Raw genomic sequence first — 22,795 nt, forward strand, 5'->3', positions numbered from 1 at the left:
AGCTGTCTTTGCCATAGGGAATAATTTAGTAAGAAATTTATGAGCGAGTTCCTCCCAAGTAGTGATGGAATCTGCTGGTAGAGAGTGTAACCAGCACTTAGCTTTATCCCTCATAGAAAAAGGGAAAAGTCTCAGCTTCACAACATCTTCAGAAATATTGTTGAACTTGAAGGTGTCACAGATCTCGATGAAATCCCTAATATGCATATTAGGATCTTCCGTTGGAGAACCCCCAAACTGGATTGAATTCTGTATCATCTGAATCGTGCCAGGCTTGATTTCAAAGGTATTAGCTACGATTGCTGGCCTGACAATGCTATATTGAATGTCATTGATCTTGGGTTGAGAAAAATCCATCAACGCTTTCATTGGTGCTGCTGGATCTCCCATTATAATGAGTACTTGAAACACAAACAAGAAAACCGTGAAAGTAAAAGAATCCGAGTCAGTGAACTTTAACGACCACTGATGTCAAGAACATAAACTAAAATTAACACCGAGTCCCCGGCAGCAGCGCCAAAAACTTGTTAGGGAGAAAACACGCGCTAAAATTACACGCAAGTATACGCGATCACAAGTAGTATAAGATATGAATCAGATTCGTTCCCACAAAGACTCTTTTTAGTTAACTTAAGATTATGCACCTATGCAACAATGGTATGGCTATCGCTCAATGTTAAGACAATAACAAGTTGAGATGTTTATAACTAAGACTAAATTAACATGCAATTAACTAAGAATAAAAGTTATTGAATTAACTATATGAGACAAACACGGGATTCTAACTTCATTAAATACTTCATTCAAAGTCATTGTTCTTAACCTTAGCATGCAATGGTGATGACAACTAATCAGATAACACGAAACTAGTAAACGCCAACTGTCGTTGTACGAATACCCTACTACCAGACATCCACAAAAGAGATAGAAGCTGAATAGACACCAATTATGTTGAGACCCTATATGTTTATAGAATTTGACAACATAAAGGTTTAATGAACAAGTTATCTATCATAATTATATAGGGAAGGAAAGATGGTTAAAATTACCTACGAATCATGCATAATAAATACATGACTATGCTAGCATGGCAAGTTCTAAATCTCTATATTCACTTTCGCTTCAATAGAGATTAACACAATATCTTATGAGTTAGCTACACACATAAGACGAATAAGCACAACCAATACTAGGATATCAATCAATCACCACACACCAAGATATTGAAACAAATTAACTATAAAAATCCATAAGTAAATCTGTTAGAACCCCATGATAATGATTAGTTCATAACCGAACTCATTATCACCGTGGGTTCCAATGAAAATATGATAATAAACAATATAAGAGTACTTGGATTCAAAGACAAATCGAAAACAAGCATCCGAAGTACAACTATAATAAAGAAAACAAAAGTCTTCTTCTCCATAGCCGTCTCGTGCTCTCAAGATTTTCTTATTGCTCTTCCATCACTCCTTGTTGTTAAAAACATCTTTTTATCACTATATATAAGCCCCTAGTGGACCTGGGCCTGAAAATCATCAAATTCTACTAAAATCAGGATTATGGGGCAAAAAGGGTAGGGTGGCCGTGCTCAAAACATCGTGGGCGCGCTGTTTTTTGGCAGAAAGGCGGGGCGGCCGCACTGGTTTTTGGGGCGGTTGTGCCTGACTTCTGGAGTTTTCTGCAGTTTCTTCTTTTGGTCGAATCTTGAGTTATGCTCGTCAAAATTAGGCGATTCAGCTTCCCACGCGAAGCTCTCGAGATCCTCTACAATTTGGGAATGACCTTGACTTCATATTCTTGGCTCTTTTCAGCATATTTCCTTGAGAAGCTTCTTTTTTCGTCAAACTAATGCATGTAATGCAAAAACACAAAAACTCATCAAACATACTAGATACTTGATTCCAAAACACCAATTTAAGCCTGAAATAAAGCATTCCAAGTAGATATAAAATCCACTTATCAATCATTTATTATAATATTAGAAATGCTAGGTACCCAAAATTGAATCCCAAAACCATTCCAAAATTTCACGTGTCATGTGTTGTTTATTGGTCATGGCATAATTAAATAAGATGGAACTCATGGATTCAAATCAATTCTCCTAAATTAAATAGCCTAAATTGCCACATCACCAATGACACATCATTTTGGAACTCATTTTTTAAACCAATTTTTGGTACTTAGCACTACACTTAAAATATTTAGTGATAAAAAACGGGGCGTCGTTGAAAAGAAAGTTGAGAAATTGTAAATTAATATTTTATTTTAGTCTTACTCCAATTTAAAAATTATTTTATATCTCTTTAGTTGCAGATAAGAGGCGTCCGAGAAACTGTCAATAAATATCTTATTTTGATTTTATTCCAATTTCAAAATTATTATATATATTAGATTATACCTTTTAGTTATAGAATACGAGGCATCGTCGAAAACGAAACCGAGAAACACTCAATGAATATTTTATTTTGATTTTATTCCAATATCAAATTTATTGTATATCCTTTTTATATCTTTTTAGTTACAGAATACGAGGCATCATTTTCGACGATGCCGAGAAACTATCAATAAATATCTTATCTTGATATTATTCCAATTTTAAAATTATTATATATCCTTTATTATACTTTTAGGTTATTGATTACGAAGTATCGTTGAATATGAGAATGAGAAATAATTAATTAATATCTTATTTTGATTTTATTCTAATTTAAAATTATTGTAAATCCTATTTTATACTTTTTTAGTTGTTGAACACGAGGCATTGTCTTCGTCTGAGAAACTATCATTAAATATCTTATCTTGATTTTATTATAATTTTCAAATTATTGTATATCCTTTGTTGTACTTTTTAGTGATAGAATATGAAGTATCATCGAAAAGGAAGTCGAGTGACAGTCAATTCATATCTTATTTTAATTTTATTCCAATTTCAAAATTATTGTACGTCCTTTTTTATACCTTTATAGTTGATGAATACGAGGCGCAGTATTCGACAATGCCGAGAAACTATCAATAAATTTCTTATTTTGATGTTACTCTAATTTTAAAATTATTATATAACCTCTACTATAATTTTTAGTTATAGAATACGAGGCGTCCTTGAAAACGAAGCCGAGAAACACTCGATTAATAATATATTTTAATTTTATTTCAATTTCTAAATTATTTTAATTCCCCTTTTATTCCATTTTAGTTACAAAATATAAGGCGTAGACTGATGATGCGGAGAAACTGTTAATAAATATCTTATAATGATTTTATTCTAATTTTAAAATTATTTTGTATCCTCTATTATACCTTTTTAGTGACAAAATATGAGGCGTCGTCGAAGACGACGATGAGTAATTATCAATAAATATCTGATTTTGATTTTAGTCAAATTTCAAAATTATTGAGAAAACATTTAAGCAAAAAATACATGATCTGATTTTTATAAAATGTAATAACCGAAATTGTGAACTACAAAATTTTGTATTTTTTAATTCACATTTTTTGTTAAATATACATATTTTAGTACTTCAAATATACATATTAAGATATATATATATATAATTTTAATGAATTGGGGATATTCATAGATTATACTTCAATATCTGATTTTGATTTTAGTCAAATTTCAAAATTATTGAGAAAACATTTAAGCAAAAAATACATGATCTGATTTTTATAAGATGTAATAACCGAAATTGTGAACTACAAAATTTTGTATTTTTTAATTTACATTTTTTGTTAAATATACATATTTTAGTACTTAAAATATACTTATTAAGATATATATATATATATATGTATATATATTTTTAATGAATTGGGGATATTCATAGAACATACTTCACAAAATAATATATTTTATAGTATTTTGATTGTTGAATATAGGTGGTATCCGAGTACTCCGATTAAATAGTGGTCTCTGTAGACTTTCCTATATATATACATAAGGAAAAAATAGCTTATTTTGTTTATACATAACTTAAATATTTTATTCCAACAATACATAAAAAAGTTTATTTGACATAATACGAGATCATATTTCTCAGGCATTAAATTATGGGATTTCTTATACATTTGTTTAACATATAGGAATTTATTAGATGTACATATTGACGTACCGTAATATTATTATCATCTTAATAAGGATCGAGAATAGTAATGAATCGTGTAACATCTAAGCATTCAATTTCCATCCGCACACAACAACAAAAAGATGGCTTTAGTAATGTAAGGAAGTTTAGGACAGATGAAGGTGTTACATTTGTTGGGACAACGAGATCTCGGCCCTGCATTTTATGATATGAATTTTCTATAGAGGTTTCGAACAGAACGTTAACCTTAATCGCTACGGCGCAAGCGATTCAAATCCATGTCTTCTATTGTATTCCTCGATTCTCTTTGGACGAAGTGTGAGTTTCGATCTCCCAAGATTTACCTCTCCTGACAGCTCCGAAAATCCAAAATTCTAGCTGGCTCCTTGAGAAAAACGTTTGCCTCTCTCAAACCCTAGGATGTTATTTTCTATGTTCTCGCACACACATGCACGCACGCCACTCTTTCGGCTTCAGGAAAATTAGAATATTTATAGGCTACAATAGGGATCATGGATAATTAGGTCGGGCCTCCCAATGATATTCTGGGCCAAGCCCAATGTCACTAAATATTAATTCAATCCACTAAAGAATTAATATTTGCACTACCTTTCCTAATTCCGTAAATTAAATATTTAATTCAACTTCCATATTATTTGCTTATTAAATTCCCCATGTTTAAGAAATTGCATGTCCATTGGTTAAATTAATTTCTGACAATCAATTTAATCAATATCTTATATCCTTGATCATCCACTCCATCTTATAATTGTGCAAGAACAAATCTGCATGCAGGACTAAAGCACAATTATCTTTATGAGCTTTCAAGAGGACATTAGCACCCGAAACTATTCTTCAGACATGATTTCCTTTTATAGTCAATATCCCACTCTGTATATAATGTCATTGCCCAATACATAAATTCATAATTTAAAATACATTACTTAATGTATGAATCAAGACATGTGCATTGAATACAAGTGTCAATCACTATATCCGGGTTATGAACCTAAGCAATAATAATATCGTAGAATCTTAGTTCTTCTTTATTGTCAGAATAAAAGAACTATTCTACTATTTCGATCTCGTTCAATATACACATGTATTATTCAATAGTCAAGATAACCTATTTCTAAATAATACTTCAGTCGTTCCAGTGGTTGGTCTAACACCACTAAGAATGTGAACATTTTACTATATTATATAAAGAGTCTGACAATCTAATTATCTGCTATCCCATTTGATACTAGATTGTCTACAATATATAATATACATACATTGTGAAAACATGCATTCAAGATTCTCAAAAGATTATTATATACTACAAACGAATAGTTCAGTATATACCCTAACAACACTAGTATCTCAAATGTAAAATATGTCGTTTACATCTTCATCTTGCCCATTTTTTATTTTGTTCTTCTCCAAATTCTCCGCTACAAGATCATAAAACGTTATCAGATCGTACTCGGTTGTTGCAGTTTAATTGGTAAACATTTTGCATGTAAATTAATAAAACAACAAATATGTACCTCCATGAGATGTAACACTAAAATTTTTTCTTCCAAATTGTATTTATCAAATACCTATGTCACAATACAGACATTATATGCGTATTATAAGTACAAGTTGGATTGCAACATGTTTGTTCCGCGTTTAACTATTCTATGGATTGCTCAAATGCATGATTATAACATTTGATATAAAATATTCTTTCAACTCAGACTCAATCCCCAAGTTTTGAATATACTTCATTTTCATCTATAAATGTTAAATCATTATATATATACTTAATAGCTATTTGATTTTATGATATGAAAAATCTGCATGGATGAATAAAATCAGATTCGAACAATTATTTAATCACTCATTACTAATGTTCAACAAACCTAAAGATATACACAAAAGTATCATATGCAATAACATATGTGAAAAAAAAAATCAATGATGTAAGGGTGCATATAAAGGAGGAAGTCAACAAAATGAACCCGGTGAATAACAATAATACCTCCGTTTTTTATTCAAGTAATGGTTACTCTATAGTTGTAATAAAAATAATAACTGAAACTTTTTGGTGCCTGATAAAAGAATAGGAGATGTGTCAATTGTATTTTAATTTGACCATAATTTGGTATCTATACCGTTTTTTCATAAAATTAAACCACGCTAATTAATTTATGTTATTGTCTAATTTGAAACTTTTATTTTTCTCTTATATATTAGTAACAAAACAATAAAACGAACATCATATCGCAACTATTCGTGAAAATATTATTTGAGATACTTTTACCTAAACTCAACACCATGATTTTTAGCGAAAAATAAAATATTCAAATTATAAAAATAAATGGTAAAATAATTTATTTGGTAAGGATTTTTTATAATTGAAGATGCTCTTATTAGATCATAATATGTAATATAATATATTTCGACTTCAGCAAATTTATGTATATAGTGTACGTCCCTCCCATTCATTTACATCTGGGTTGAGCATAAACTTAAAAAAAAATAATAAAATAGTAGAAGAAAGTTAAAAAAGTGAATAAAGAGTGAGACCGATTAATATTGTATGTATAAAGTGGGTATAGTGCAGATATCTAATGGATGTAATTATTTTTTATATTATAAAAACTTTAATATCTTTGAATTTTTTTAAAATATAAATAATTGATTTTAACATTAAAAAACCATAAATAAATGGGAGGAATAAAGGGGTATTATTGATAAAGTTGACCACTTTTTTAAAACGGGATATTTATATGGTTTTAATATAAAAATGGATTATTTCTTCGGCTCGCACATTGATGAATATAATCAAAAAAATTTAGGAACTTGGATTAAAGTATAATCTCAGGGCCATACCTCATTTCATTTGTACGACAACGTCATCGCAGAGCCTTCTATATATCCCGACTAGCGTCTTTCAAGCTCTAGCTCAACTCTCAGGTTTACTCTAAATACCTCCACTTTTTTTTTTAATATCAGTGGTATTAATTTTGTATGTTTATCGATGTGAAATCAAGGTTTGGACTAATATATAGATACAACTTTCTTATTTCCTTTTTCAAATAGATGTGAGTTTTTCTTTTGATTTTGAATTTGTCCTATGTGAATTTTGTATTCTTAATTTATTATGTGTTTTAGAATTTAGGTTTTTTTTTTTGCGTGTATTAATTACAAATCATTGGCTGTGTCTCATTTTATGTACTTATTATCTGCTATCTGAGTTTGGTTGGCAGGTTTAATGAGTGCTGTGAAGGAAGCTTCGGTTGCTGCAGCTCCCCGGAAGAGATTATCGTGCACCGCCTACTTCGATGTTCTCATGTTTTGTTATTGTAAGTCCACTCTTCATCCACTCCGTCTCGCACTTCACACACATATGCTATGTCTCTATGCGTATAAAGACTTTTAAATTAGTTAGTTAAACTCCCCTCAATTGTCCCTCCCAAAATAATCTGTTTACTATTTAACGACTTCCCCTCAACCATACTAGTATGATTGACCAACAACGGATATAATCGAGCAAACTAACAAATATTTAAATTAAACAAATGAGAGTGTGAGGACTCGAACCTGGGATCACTCCCTAAACCAAGTTGCCAAGCCCTGTTAAGTAGCTCAGACATCTAAAACCTTAAGGTGTTAGAGGAAGGTCCAACAAAATATACGTGAATGATGAATATTACTAATTTTCACTGTTAGGTGTCTATTTTAATTAGTGTACATTGCAATTAAATGATTGTTGGGGATGTCCTCCCACATTGTCGTCTATTTGGAAGTTTGATATTCATTTAACAGATATGAAAAACGTTCTACTGGTTGTGTACTTGGGAGTTAAGACTTATGTTATTTAACTAAATATTTTTCTTACGATGATTTGTTTATAGTGGAGAGAATTTTAAATGGTGGAAATGAGAGTTCGTATTTGTAAGCAAACTTTATATGAAATTAACACACAACATATTCGTGATCAAGGAGATACTGCTAGGAGTCGAGGACAGAGTTTTGGACTTATATGGGCTACCTCATGAAGAGAGCATGACTTGTGGATTTTTGGAGCCAATGTTTTTCTTTTGCATTATGTTACACACCTAGAATTCTTAGACTTAATAACTACAACTATATTTGGTTTACATACCAACATACATGATTTGAGAATTCGAGTTCACATGAAATCATCTATAATCAAGTTTATATTCAAAATTAACTTGTAATAGATGTAAAATATGATAAATTTTATTTTTGCAGTAGTTTAAATCTGTGATCTAAATTTCTTATAAAATTTTATTTGTAGATATATTTTAATATTCAGTATCATTTATTTTAACTGAAGCTGAAGGTTTATATGAATAAATGTCCTTATATGAAAATTATATTTACTACATAAATCACCCACTATTTGTACATACTCCATTGTAGCTATTCCAGGTAGGAGGTCTAATCTAGATCCTGAAATATTTGAAGAAATTTTTGGATCTTCTGAAGAGGAAAATGAGTTTGGACTGATTATAGGTTGTGGCAAGGACATGTTAGGTGTGTTTTCGGGATTGAGATTTGTTTGTATAGGCAGAGAAAACTCATCTGTTTTTGATTGATTTGAGGGATTTGGATGGATAGACAAATATATGTGTTTATGTTCATGTGTCTCGAAAGCAGGTTGAGGAAATGAGGTATGATGATCGAATGTTTCCTGAAACTGTTTTGCATGTGAATCCTCTCCCTGAATAGCAAGTTTGGGAAAGAAAGATTGATGTTCAAAAAAGGTGGCATCCATAGCGTGATAGCCTCTTGTCGTAACTAGAGAGTAACACTTGTATCCTTTTTGACTGTTTGAATACCCAATAATTACACACATGTGAGACTTTGGATCAAGTTTTGTTCTTTTAGGATCATAAATATGGACATATGACGTACTTTAAAAAATTTGTAATGGAAGATACGAGGAAATATGTCTTGTAAGTTGTAACAGATTTCTTGGGGTTCTAAATTGTAATACTCAACTAGACATGCGATTTATAAGATAGGCTGATGTGAGTATAATTCCCCCCCCAAGTGTTCAGGAATATGACTTGCAAATGTGATTGATATCGAAACTTCAAGAAGATGTCAATTTTTTCCATTGGCCACTCCATTCTAGTAAGTAAGGACCTAGAATTGAGTTCAAATATTGGTATTTATTGTCAGTTTTTTTAAATTTGGATCTTTTGTTTCAATTGATTTTTGATTTCCTTGCGGACAAATAAATGAGGAAATAACTTTTCAAGAAAACCCAAATTGGATGTCCAAGGGAAAATGCCACATCATGATCTAATTTTCATTTGAAATCGCAACCGAATTGAATATTGAATCTAAATTAGAATGTTTACCACAAGTCGATTTCCCTTGTTCAGATTTATGAGAATACAGAGTCCATCATGCGCCATCACTGTCAAACACCTTCTCCGAGCCCTTAACCCGAAATTTGCAATGATTTTGATAGAACTTGATTATACAATTCAGATCTCAAGCAAGTTTGCTTATTAAAAAAAAGATTGCAACTTAACGTGGGGACAAATAATACAGATTTGAGACGAAGATTGTTTCATGAAGTTAGAGAACCAGTTCCTATCACTTTTGAGAGAGATTCATCGGCAATTCTAACTGTGTGGGAATTTGAATCTGCACCATGGGCTAAAGGTGTCGAAGACTTGAAAATCACTGTCATCTGATCATGTCATCAGAAGCGCCCTAGTCAACTATCCAAGTACCGTTGTGAGACATAGATTTGGGATGACACATTTCACTGACATTTGCTTTGTTTAAAGTTCGATTTGAATTCATCAGTTGTTGCATAAACTGCCCAAGAAATGTCGAAGCTGTAGTGATTCCATCATTTGATATGTGGCTGGTTTTGGCCTAACAGTCGGTGACAATAGCAGCCGAATAATAAATGAGATTGGCTAATTGAAGAGACATTTATGTGAAAAGATTCGGTTGGAGCAACCAGAAATATGTTATATTGGATTGAGATTGAAGAAATTAAGAAAGTGTACAATGAAGCCCAAAATTTCGCAAAAAAAAGCTTATATATTCTATGAAAGCTCTGATACCATGAAGGTTTTATATGAATAAATGTCCATATAAAAATTATATATACTACAAATTCACCCACTATATATACATACTTCACCATAGCTATTCTAGGTACGAGGACTAATCTAGATCCTGAAAATCAGTTCATCCTAATTATAATGTACACAATTTAACCTAAGGATATAACAATTATTGCAAATATTCTTACATCCAGTTCTGTTGTTTCTACAAAAGCCAATTGAATTAATATGCGTTTAAGTTAAATCTCGCTATGATCTATGCTATTAAACTTTGACCCATCTTTTAGTTAAGATTGCTTGTTACCATTTTTTCTTCAAATAATCTATAGACTATTAATGCAATAAACGGTATTTACGAGAAACAAGCTTGCTTCAAGTGTCAGTGAACTCCAAATTCAAAATTTTGATATCAATAAATTACAAAATAAATTTATTAATTGGCTTTGGTATCAGTTAACCATTTCACACATCCAGAGATTTGAAATTTAAGCTGAAGGCATGTTTCTGTGATTCAAATATATGTACTATCGTGTTCAGCTGTGTCTAGTTAACTTAATGTGTGACTGGTCCATAAAGCCGGCTAGTGTACGTTATTATAGAACATTTAAATCACGGTATCTTTATAGACTTCGCTAGAGATTTCTTCTTGTTTACTGGATTAACTATGCAATGACTTTAGTTCAATAGATTGAGAATTGGGATTGCTCGAAGATTTTGCTTCTAGGAAATATTTGTAGATTCAGCATCTTGCTTGCATTGCTGAGATAGCGTGTTGATGGGTTTTAATGCTCTGGCAGCTCCAGTACATCAGATGCAGCAGTATTATCGAGCAGGGCAGCTTGATAATTGTTCTGGGAAATGGAGTGGTCTTGTCAATTGTTTAACTTTAAAAACAAAGAGAGCTTCAGAAATAGAGGTAAATTATGCGCTAACTTTATACCGCGTCTTTTTTTAGCATTAGGTTAAGCATGAATATATGTGCATGGCAACTGTCATTTCCGATTGTCTTGCTGAGTTTGTAGTTGATGATGGGAGAACTATTCCAGTAATATCAAGAAATGCTTTGTCAGTGGCTCAGTGCTTACCATACCACATCTTCCAATAGTTTGTTCGGGTGCTGCATAAGCCCTATATTTTTCTTTAGCTATTAAATTTTTCTTGACATTGGAAATATTAATAATATGGCTGCAGGAAATTTTAGAAGCCCGTGAAAAGGAAAAGTCTCATATTTGGTCTTTTCGGACACCAAAGGAAGCAGCATCTAATTGGGAAGAGATGTTTGGACACTTAGACGAAGTCGAATGAACAATATCTCAGTGTTTGCTTTTAATGCACAAACGAATAATTAATCCTGGAGACTTGTATTTAGCATCTAATTGGAAAGATGCCGCTATCTGTATGCTTTGTCTTTACTTGAAACTTAATTCTCGAAAAATCCATTTTTGAAATAACATGATGAGGAGACTTGTGTCGTATGTGATCTATGGAGAAATTATGGAAACTAGAAGTTGTAATTCAGAAAGTACCTCATGTATCCACTATCCAGGTACTTGTAACTTTACTAGTGCCCAGAAACTTGTCAGCTTTGATTTGTCAAAATTTGCAGATAAAATGGAGCCCGGCTCATAATAAGAAGATATTGTTAGTGAGACATGGAAGTTGCAGATATATATTAGCCTTATATAAAGATTTTTTAAGCCTTATCTCAACTGTTGCTATGTATCAAGATACTTGGTCAGCTGTGATTCTAATACAAGAAATCGGGCAACAAGTTACATGGGGTGCAAAAGAAGTAATCACTCGCTTCAGCTCACCAACAGGTTAGTGTCATCACAGTATATTTCAGGTGCACATGATATATTTTTTAATTGAGAATTGTATTATGTAAAATGTTAATGTAAGCTGCGATATCACTTGAAGTAATAGGGAACATTTCCCTACTTCTAATAATTATATAGATATTTTTCGTACAATTATAATAGGTCTATTTTTAAGTTGACTATTGTTTTATCTTACTGTCACTTGCTAAGATCTAATGCACCTGTATTTTTTTAAAAGACTTATTGGTTTCATACAATGAATTCTGTTTTGTAATACCTACCAAAATGAATGGAATTGGCATGCCTTTCTGTTGTTTCATACATATTGCACCACTTGTAGTCTACCATCAATTCTATGTTCATTTTACCATTATAATATATATTATCTCTTTGACAAATATCTATTCCTGTACATACATAAATGTTTATATTCTTGGAACAGGTTGTCCTCATCTTGGCACAGCTAAACAGCTTTTTCATTGCTGTTCTGTGTGTATCATTAGTTCTTGCACATGTGATATGAGATGAGATGCCCTCTTCCCTTGATTTCTTGTAGTTTGTATTGTAAGTGCATTAGAGCATAATAATCACATGTAACTGTTGACTGCCTCGATTAGAAGAATGCATGTATGCTCTACATAAGATCAGAACTAAATAGGATCATAACGATCAAAACTATGATCAAGAATTGATCATTGTTGATGAAAAAATTGATTGATTGACCAAATGTGTAACTTAAGAGATTCATTAGTGCGGGACAAATCACAAACGTGGCTCGGAAATAATATGCCTCTGTATAATAGTAGAGGCTTCGGGGAAAAGTTTGTGGTAAATACTGATTTTCGGGTGTTAAGATAGCTCAGATTCGATTCTTGTTCTCTGTTCAGGTCAAAAGAGGACAGACATTAGCTAGTTTATGTTGAAGAGTAAGATGGTAGGTAACTGTGTGGTTATTTTGGAACCCCATTGGATTCAGATGCTTCATGGAATACTTTGTTTTAGGTGTACATAAAGTATACTTGTAATCAGATGAGACTTGAGAGAGGTGACAGTGTTGTCCTTTTGTTAGCTGTCTAGCTCAGCCATTACCCAAGGCATATGGAATAAGTAATAGTACCTTCATTAAAATTTTTTTGTTATTTTTGTGTAACAGGCCAAGGTTTGTTAGGTATTAACCATTGCTGTGACTGTACAGTAAGCCTTTTTAAGACCTGTGATAATTAATTAAAGAAAATTTTCTAATGATGTGTTAATTCTTGTTAATATCTTTCAAGACAAAATAAAAACAGGTTACATATATATACATGTCACTGCACTGACCTAAAAAGACAAAACTGTCTAAACAGACACATTTTTTTTTCTGTTTTTCTTAAACCTGGGGAAATTAAAAGATTTGAATTCGAATTCATTTTAAATTTGCCAATACCAGTTTAGAAAACTTTTCATTACCTCTTAAAAAAAAAGAACTTTTCATTGCCTCGAAATTCTATTTATATTTTAGAACCAACTAAAGTTGTTCTCAAATTATGGTTAAAGATAGGTAAGATAAAGTGAATGTAATTAAAACTAGAATGCTGTATAAATCATCAACACAATGGTGTCGGTGGAAAATTTGGTGAGCATTGGCCTCTCAACAATCCCCATTCTTATCATCTACTACTCTTTACACAATCTCTTGTAGTTGAGATCTCTTTTTCTGTACAATATACCAAGACAATTTATATACCCCACGAAACACTCAAAGAATCATATTCTTCGAGTTATGATTAAAGATGATCACATTATGTATCCAATCATCTTTCTTGGTTATTTTATTTTAGTAGGTAGGATATTAAAGAAAAACAAATATTATATAAAAAAAAAGGCCTAATAAAATTTGCAGTTGACTGACAGTTAAAAACAGTGTGTTTGTGGGAATAGAATAATAGAGGCATAGGAGCATATGCGGCACTTGTAATTCACATGCAAAAGTAAACAACAAACGAACAAAGCATATTATATATTATACCATTTTATTTTATTATAACTATATATATGTATGAAAAAGAAAAGAGGGTCCGCTTTTACTTTAGACACTAATTAATAGTAATTATTTATATTAATATAAATATATTAATGGTGTCAGAGTGTAAGTGAAGGCATCAAGCAATAACCAAGAGTGGTAAACGGAGGAGCATCTTATACCAAGTTTGAAGACTCGAGATTTCTTGAAAATGGCATATGCATAGCACATTAATTTCTGTTATTACTTTGTTGCGAATAATAAACATGATAATTTATGCTATAATCATGAACATATGCAAATAATATAAGATTTTGTTGTTAACTTGTTGCGATAATAAACTAGATGAGTTATAGTGTAACAACAAACACTCTAGGAAGTGTAATGGGTGTATTAATACTATTACAGATGTCTCTTTATGACAGTTGGATTGGAGTATTTGTATGTGTGGATAGTGAGAGAGACGGTGAAAGGAAAGCGACCCCCGTTGAACTTAAAATAGTGCTAGGCCTGTCAGCAGAAGCTTCACTAACCTCCGTAACAAATAAAGATTTATTTATAAACACTCTACTAAAAGTTTTATTTATTATTATTTTTTGTTTTTATATTTAAATTGTTGCTGTTTGTGCATGAAGCACCGACAATGTTAGATTGTTATTTCTCTGCCTTATGGCGATTTAAGCTTTTTTGCATAATATTATCTTATGCTCATCATCGTGATAACAGATTTCGGTAAACGAAATTATTCGATTACTGTATCGATTTACGATTTATCGGGTGATTTTTAAAAAATTAGATGATTTATTGAAAATTTATCGAGAATCGGTCAAATCGAACACATATTTTTGACCAATTTTGATTAGCGATTTTTAAAAATTGGCTGATTTTTATGATAAGTAGCCTAATTTTTACGAATAAATTTTATCATTATTTTAAAATTGTTAACCGAAACTCTAGTCTAGGTTAGGTTAATCCTTAGTTCGATCAGTACTAAGGACATCTCCAAAATTGATCCAAAAATTTAAATTTGGGATAAATTATTTCAAATTCTCCTTCAATGATCCAAATGGTGAACCAAATTTAGATCAGTAAACAATACATATTCAAATTTGGATCACCAATATTCACTTATCCAAATTTAATTTAATATAAATTAATAATTTTCTTATTAGTATATTTTAGTTTATTAAATTTAAAATTGATTTGTGATTAATTATTTACATTTAATGATGTTTTATATCTTAATTAATGAAATGAATGTGTTTTTGGTTAATTAAGCATACCATTTTTAAATTTTTTTAGGTATATGAACTTTTTTCTCTTTCATTTGAATAGTCAATCAAATATAATATAAATAGTTGATAATGGTTAAACATTATATTTAGAAATAAAGAATTTAATATAATATTTGTATATTATAACATGTAAAATATAATTTGGATCAAAATTTGGAGTAAGAGATCGTCAAAAATTTGGATCAAAATTTATATTAATTGCCCATACAAATTTGAAATTTTGGATTAAAAATTGTTGAAGATGACTAATGCCAAGACAAATTGCATAAAATCTTTGTAACTGTTAAATTGTCTTTTTCCGTGGGGCGTTATTGATTAAATTCTAATTTGAACCCCAAAAGAAAAGAGTATTATCGTAAAACGAAAGAAGGAAATTAAGAATGACATAGTATTACCGTAAATGAAACATAAACAGAAATAATAGAGTTCCAAAATTTGTTCTCGAAATTATTTCCGAGTTATGAGTTGTCGGAATATCATTAGATATTCACTCATAAATGGAATATTCTTTTAATATATTAATATAAATTACACAAATTAAAAAATAACCCGTATTATTTTGGAAAAAATTAAAAATATTTTAAATACATAACTGCTATGCCCGCTTTCGGTCATGGCCCTAAACAGGTCCATGTGGGTGTACTGGAGAATTGGGCTCATACATTTGAGCCAGAATTGAGGATATATGTGAGTTGGGCGAGCTGGGCTCACGACATATGAGAGTGGGGTTCATGAGTTGGTATATAAGCCGGGCTTTCTCGAACAGGTGGTCTGTGCTCACATATGACCAAACAATAATGAGGATGAATGATTGAAGATCAAAAATGGTACCTGTAGGTGAATAGTAGGATGATCCTAATGAATCTGTTCTCGTAGAATATCGCCGCCGGTAGACGGTTCTTATGGTTATGATGGTTTTCGCCGTGGTAGATTCTTGAGCAAAATGGGCAGTAATTTGTCAGTGTTCTTGGCAAAGTGAAGAAATGAAGTTGAAATCTCACATATTTATAGGGGATATAAGAGAGAAAGAGGAAGCGACACGTGCCATCATCTCATAGGATGGCACGAATCCTTACGCAAGTTGTCATTAGAGGTGGCCATTCGATCGGGCCGTGCGGGCCGGGCCGAATATAATCCGGGCCGGTTTGATTAGAGCTAAATTCGTGAACGGACCGTTATGAAGTACGGGCCGTGCCGGTTCGGGCCGTGCAACGAGAATAATGAACCGTGAACAGACCGCGAATTGAACGAATAATGCGGTTAATGGAGAGGAGAGGTTATTCGCGGTTATTCGCGAATGGCGAATTAAACGAATAAAATGAAAGCAAAGCTTCCCGGCCGCCTGCCTCCTTGTGCGAATTGGCGAGTTATTCGAATAATGTTTGTTTATTCATTCCCTGTCTGATCTTTTTCTTTTTATGTGTACACATTTTAACTTGGATTAATTTATTTTCATAAATTAACTAATTGATGTAATTAATTAATAGAAAATTAAATCAATTTCTTGATTCGGGTCTCTAAAAAAATGGTGTTAATTTTCTTTCCCGAATTTGTAAAACTATAATGTGTTAAAATAAAATAGGGAAAAGAGGACGATAACTCTATAAATTTTATTAATTTAAAAAAAATGTTACAATTGATTTGAGAGGACTCCTCTCCAAAAAAAACAGAACAAACGGTGTTTACATTTTAAAGAAAATATAAAACATAACAAATTCTAAAAATACATGGCAAAAATATTTTGTTAACTATTCAAATTCTTCTTCTTCTTGTGGATCGTTCGCTGACGTGCCCGATTCCGATGAAGTGTCCATCGTCATCCAAGTATCCTCTTCACCGTCCGAGTCATCTTTTTTCTTCCCTTGTTGTCTCTTTGCCGCTTGATCCCAATCCTTTTTGCAAACACATATCTTGACCACATCCGGTGCAAGACTTGATCTCTTCTCGTCCAACACTCTTCTACCGGCACTGAAAGCGGACTCAGAAGCAATGGTAGAGGCGGGAACTACTAAAATGTCCCTTGCAATTTTAGCTAATATCGGAAATTGGTTCTCATGATTCTTCCACCACGTTAGTATTGAAAAATCCTCATCAAACTCATAGTTATATGAAAAAAACTCTCTAATCATGCTAAATGAAGTTGTAGGTGTAGATGCATTTTCGGGAATTCTACACTTTTGTTTTTTAGTTAGGATACCAAGCAATGTGGGATTAAACCTACTAGACTGACTAGTCTTAGGTGGTATAATATTTTGAGTTCTAGGAGTATATAGATCTATAAGACGATGTAATAAGTCTAAACAATTTTGCACATAAAGCACGTGATTATATGAAACTCCCAACACCGAGTAATAATGTTCTAACATATTTTCTAAACCTTCTTTTCTAACACCGGGATCAATAAGACATGCAACACCATAAATATAAGGAAATTCAGTAAAATATTCTATCCACTTTTATTTCATACCAACAATGATTGCACCAAAACAATTATCATTTTCATATGCTTTTAAAGTAGTAATAATATTAACACACTCGATAATAACAAGATGTACATTTGGCTCGTAAACGTAAGAAAATATCTTAGTACCACGTGCATAACAATCAAGCAAATCACGTACCCTAATTGCCAAGTCCCATTCATTTTCGGTAATAAGTCTATCCTCCACTTGATTTCTTGGATCGGAATTATATAACTCGGTGATAACTACCTTATATTTAATTGCCTCGCATATTAATTTATAAGTCGAACTCCATCTCGTGGGACAATCAATTCCCCACTTTTTGGGTATTAATCCGTTTTCTCTACACAATTTTTTATATTGTCTCTTTAATGTGTGTGCGATACGTAAATACTTAATTATTATTCTAATAGGTGCTAAAAATTCGGTTATTTGTTGAATACCCTTTTGAGCCGATAAGTTGATTATATGTGCACAACATCTAACATGCAAGAAAACACCATCTAAAGTAGTAGGAATATCTTGTGCAATATAGTAAATAGCTTTATCATTTGCCGAAGCATTATCTAAAGAAATAGTAAACACCTTGTGTTGCAAATTAAATTCGTTAATTGTTTCGACTATTCGTGTCTTTATGTTATAACCCGTGTGTGACTCGTCCATAACATCAAAGGCAATTATTCGTTTTTGTAAAAAATAATCGGAATCAATCCAATGAACGGTAACACAAATAAAAGGCTCACCACAACTCGAACTCCAACAATCACTAGTTAAAGAAACCATGCCATCATAATCACGAAAAAATTCAATTAATTGTGCTCGTTGACTATAATATTGTTTTTGTGTGTGACGTTTAAGCGTGTTCCTAGGTATTCTTTTAAATGCCGGATTTATTGATTCTTTCATCATGTGCTCTAAATTCTGACTCTCACCGTGAGAAAAAGGTAACTCGTCTAGTGTAACATAAGTAGCAAAAGACTCGATCATTTTATCTCTACTATAGTGGAAAGGCATACCTCCACCGGGAGTCGATGTCACGAAACCACCAATTTGTGTTTGTTGCGGTGATTGTCCACGTGCCTCTCCACTTTCGTGACTTTGTTTCGAAATTCCGTGATTAACTTTCAAGTGTCGATCAAGTGTACCCGTACCTGCCCCTTTAGAGTGAAGAAAAGGAGATTGATTCGGCCACTTTGAATACAAAGCAAACAAAAACATTTAAATCTGTTGGGTTCTTCCGTTGCTTGTCTCGAAAAGTAATTCCAAACGTGTGAGGATTGTCTCGAAGAAGTACAAGTGGTGCCTGCATATTTTTAATATAAAAAAATTAACAAAATATTCGAAACTCACAAACAAGTTTTGTATTATTAATGTTTTCCTTATATAACGATTAATTTTTTGTAAATACAATAAAATTTTTAAATAAGGGGATAAAACATTAAGCGAGACATAAATGAGTAAATATGAGTGAAACCGAATGTTAATGAGAATGATCCATAAATTTAAAATTAAAAATAATATAGACAGCTAATTAAATTTAACCTACACCCTCAAATAAATAAAAACCTATTTCAAAACAGATTTAAAAAAACAAAAACTCATAGATTTTTTACCAGTTTCGGGTCGGGGGGGTCGCATCGTATGTGCTTGACTCGATCCTTGAGATGATTGTGTGCCGGTGCCCCTTCCTTCTTCCATTTGCTCGAATATGCTTGCCTGATTTTTTTTTCGGTTTCGCCGGAATATTTCGCCGGAATATTTGAGATGATTAAGAATGAAACGAGAAAGAAAGAAAGAGATGGAGCGAGATTAAGAGTGAAGAGAGAAAGAAAGTTTGGACTAATATTTATAGTTAACAATAGCTGAAGAATGTTGAAGAATTGAACGTTGGATTCCAACCGTTATGTTTATGAACGTTGCAGAACAGCAGAAGGCCAGAGGGAGAGGGAGGCAGGCAGGTGACCGTTGGAGGCGCGTGCACTGCAGAGGCGATCCACGAATAACCGCGGGCCGGTTAACCGGTTCGTTGGCGAATTTCTTGTGCTGGTTCGTTGGCGAATTAACCGGTTCCGGGCCGGTTCGGTTCCGGGCCGGTTCCGGTTTCTGAAAATGTTATTCGTATTCAGTTCGTATAATTTCACGGTTTGTGCGAATAATTAACCGTTCGGTTGGCGTGCCGAATAAGACGAATTTTAACGATCCGAATTGCGAACGGGCCGAGCCAAACCGCTCGTTTGGCCAGCTCTAGTTGTCATACAACTGTTATGGGTTCAGAACACATGACCGTTGGAAGGTATACGAGGCGGCCTGGTGCGACCTCGTGGGCTCGCATTCGCGGGGTCCAAAAAGCTAATGTTGGAAAATTCCTAGCCTCAAGATGTGACCAGGAATTTTGGGGGGTAGTTGTTATGCCCACTTTCGGTCATGGGCCCTAAACAGGTCCCTGTGGGTTCACCGGAGAATTGGGCTCACACATGTGAGCCATAATTGAGGATTTATGTGAATTGGGCCAACACATGCAAGTGGGCTCACGACATGTGAGAGTGGGGCTGATGAGTTGGTATACGAGCTGGGCTCTCATATGCGAATTGGGCTCTCACGTGCGAGCTGGGGTCACGACATGTGAACTGGGCTCGTGATATGCGAGCTGGGCCTGTGAGCCCACATCTTGTGGAAAATAAAGAAAACATCATATTTATTTATCGAGAGGAAAGGCAGTGTGAGCTGAGGTGACCAGGCCGGACCGCATTAAAGGACTTTGTGTGCAACATGGAAAGTGACTCATAGATGACTGAGTTGTTCGTAAATTTCGGGGCCGACATGGGTCATTCCTGCAATTACGGAAAGAAATGCGGAGATGCCGCGAGATTGTAGGAAGCGTGTGGAGTCGGTCGAGATTTACGTGGCTAATTGGCTGAAGGCTTGACTTTATCGTGGGCTTGGGTTGCACAGGTCAAAAAACCCTAACCCTAGCCTATGTGACTTGTTCCCCATGAACTACGTGAGGCTTGATCCCTATAAATAGGATACGTAAGCACTTGTATGAGACATGAGTCGACACTTGATAGAGAATAACAAAAACCCTATTCTTTCCTAAGCAGTCAACATACAAGCTCAGCTGCTACCGTGCACTACCTTCCTCCGCCCTCAAACACCACCCTTGATCTTTATTCGGGCCAATAACCTCCAAAACACTGTTATACGAAATTCTTCCTATAATAGTAACATTTCTCAAACACAAAATATGTTTCATGAAACTTTTCTTTAATATATAGCTTACGGCCGGCACACTTTTGAATGTGATTAACATAGTAATGGTTATACTCTACTGTTTCACGTCATCTTTTCGACTATGACTCGTCACGGGAAATACATAATTATAAGATAATAAGTCATATTAGAGCATCTTCAATAGATAAAATAGTTAGCTAAATCAGCATTATCTAAAAATTTATTGAACCTGTAAGACCATGCACTCCAATGTTATTAGTTATAATCATTAGATATATTCAAAAATATTATTTTATTCATATTTTTCAGATTTATATGTATATATATAAACTTTAAATAATAAAATAAATTTAGTTAATACTTAATTCAATACATGAAAAATATATAATTGTAAGTTAATAATTATTGCAATTGAAAATATAATAACATATAAATATAACAAAAATATTTTTAATAAAAAGTTACTAATATATATTGTATTATATATTTATATATATTATTTGTTAAAAATAATTAATAAATTTTGTTAATAAGAGAACAATATTTTCACACTTAATATTATATAAATTAAAAATATTATATATAAAATAATAATTTTAATATTTATGTATTAGATATTATATAAATATATGTATGTATTAATGTGTACATGTATGTATTAATGTGTAGATTTAGATTTAAATATGAATTAAATCTGACGTAGAAGATATAGCTAAGCCTTCAACAAATATAGAAGATAGATGAAGATGAAGGATATCTAATTTTTTTGGTAACATGTGAGTGGTTGGAGTGCTGTTTTTATTTTCATAATATCTATATCTGAGTGTCGATTTTTAACTAACACGAGTCATGGTCGGAGATGCTTTTACCTAAATAAATATAATTTATCCATAAATTTTAAAAAAGCTTTCTCAACTATCAAATTAACTATTTTCAAATAAAAATTTAGACCTTACTCTTTTTAAATGGATATGAAGTAAATGATAAAGAGGCCGACTACTATTATCCCATTTTTAAAATAAAGGTATATAAGATTTGCATTTATTAATGCTTATTTTCGTTTATTAATTCCTTTTAATTCCTTTCACTTATTTTTTTCCACTTTTAAAACTCGCTAACATGGGGTTAGTCTGAAGCGTTTTTAATCTCTGTGATGAATGTTTTGTACGTTTTAGTGTTTACTTCAACGAAACTCGAGGGAAATATCATTAAGTTCATGTAATATCACTCATTTATCGCCTTTAATTAATTAAATTATTCTGTTGGTTTTACTGAGTATTCAAATATTTTAAAAATTATTAATTTGTAGTAAAAGATAGTTAAATAATTTACAATTATTATAAGTTTGGCTGAAAAATGAGGCGGACATAACATGTGGCATGTGCGGTAGCAACCGGAAGTAGCAACCATGAGCCAATTTAATTATTTGTGCGGCTCATTTATTTATTATCTACATTCCTACTTGGCTGCTTATGATTGGACGTGTATTTATTTTCCAATATTATATATTTCATAAATTTGCACTTCACAGATATATTGTTAAGTAACATATTTGCGATAGATATAGAGATCAAAGGAAATAATAAAAAAAAATGAAAAGTTAAATATTTTATATTACCATTCTATATGAGTGATCAGAAAGTCTAAGACCAATGATGTAAGAAAATTACGTAAAATGCAAGTTGACAAACCGTAACGGGTTATGATACTTTACGAAATTTCAAGAATTCGAATGCTATATTATCGATTAGCTATAGCAAAAATAAGTTCCTGTGGGCTGTGGCATCCTCACCTCAGCTAGTAAA

At 32.4% G+C, this 22,795-nt stretch overlaps 1 protein-coding gene across 4 annotated transcripts; it reads left to right on the forward strand.

Moving 5' to 3' along the window:
• The first annotated feature begins 6,889 nt into the window (after positions 1–6,889).
• LOC141693399 (uncharacterized protein C227.17c-like) lies at positions 6,890–12,611 on the forward strand. 4 transcript variants are annotated; one of them, XR_012563117.1, is made up of 5 exons: positions 6,890–7,034; positions 7,328–7,423; positions 10,978–11,096; positions 11,372–12,000; positions 12,443–12,611. XR_012563117.1 is itself a non-coding variant. In XM_074498493.1 (4 exons), exons 2-4 carry the CDS (start codon positions 7,333–7,335, stop codon positions 11,483–11,485), a joined length of 324 nt encoding a protein of 107 aa, XP_074354594.1. In that variant the 5' UTR covers positions 6,890–7,034; positions 7,328–7,332; the 3' UTR covers positions 11,486–11,655. The 4 variants fall into 4 exon arrangements, 3 of the variants coding, with proteins under 3 accessions (XP_074354594.1, XP_074354595.1, XP_074354596.1); XM_074498493.1 differs by lacking the exon at positions 12,443–12,611 and having other exon boundaries at positions 11,372–11,655; XM_074498494.1 differs by lacking the exon at positions 12,443–12,611 and having other exon boundaries at positions 7,028–7,162; positions 11,372–11,655.
• The last annotated feature ends 10,184 nt before the right edge of the window (positions 12,612–22,795 follow it).

Source organism: Apium graveolens, chromosome 10 (genome assembly GCF_009905375.1).
Source record: "Apium graveolens cultivar Ventura chromosome 10, ASM990537v1, whole genome shotgun sequence".
Taxonomy (NCBI): domain Eukaryota; kingdom Viridiplantae; phylum Streptophyta; class Magnoliopsida; order Apiales; family Apiaceae; genus Apium; species Apium graveolens.

Excerpts from the sequence above, each read along its gene's own strand:
- LOC141693399 (XM_074498493.1), top strand. The coding sequence starts at position 7,333 with ATGAGTGCTGTGAAGGAAGCTTCGGTTGCTGCAGCTCCCCGGAAGAGA. Across the intron at positions 7,424-10,977 it reads TGTTCTCATGTTTTGTTATT|CTCCAGTACATCAGATGCAG; the intron begins GTAAGTCCACTC and ends ATGCTCTGGCAG. Across the intron at positions 11,097-11,371 it reads AGAGAGCTTCAGAAATAGAG|GAAATTTTAGAAGCCCGTGA; the intron begins GTAAATTATGCG and ends ATATGGCTGCAG.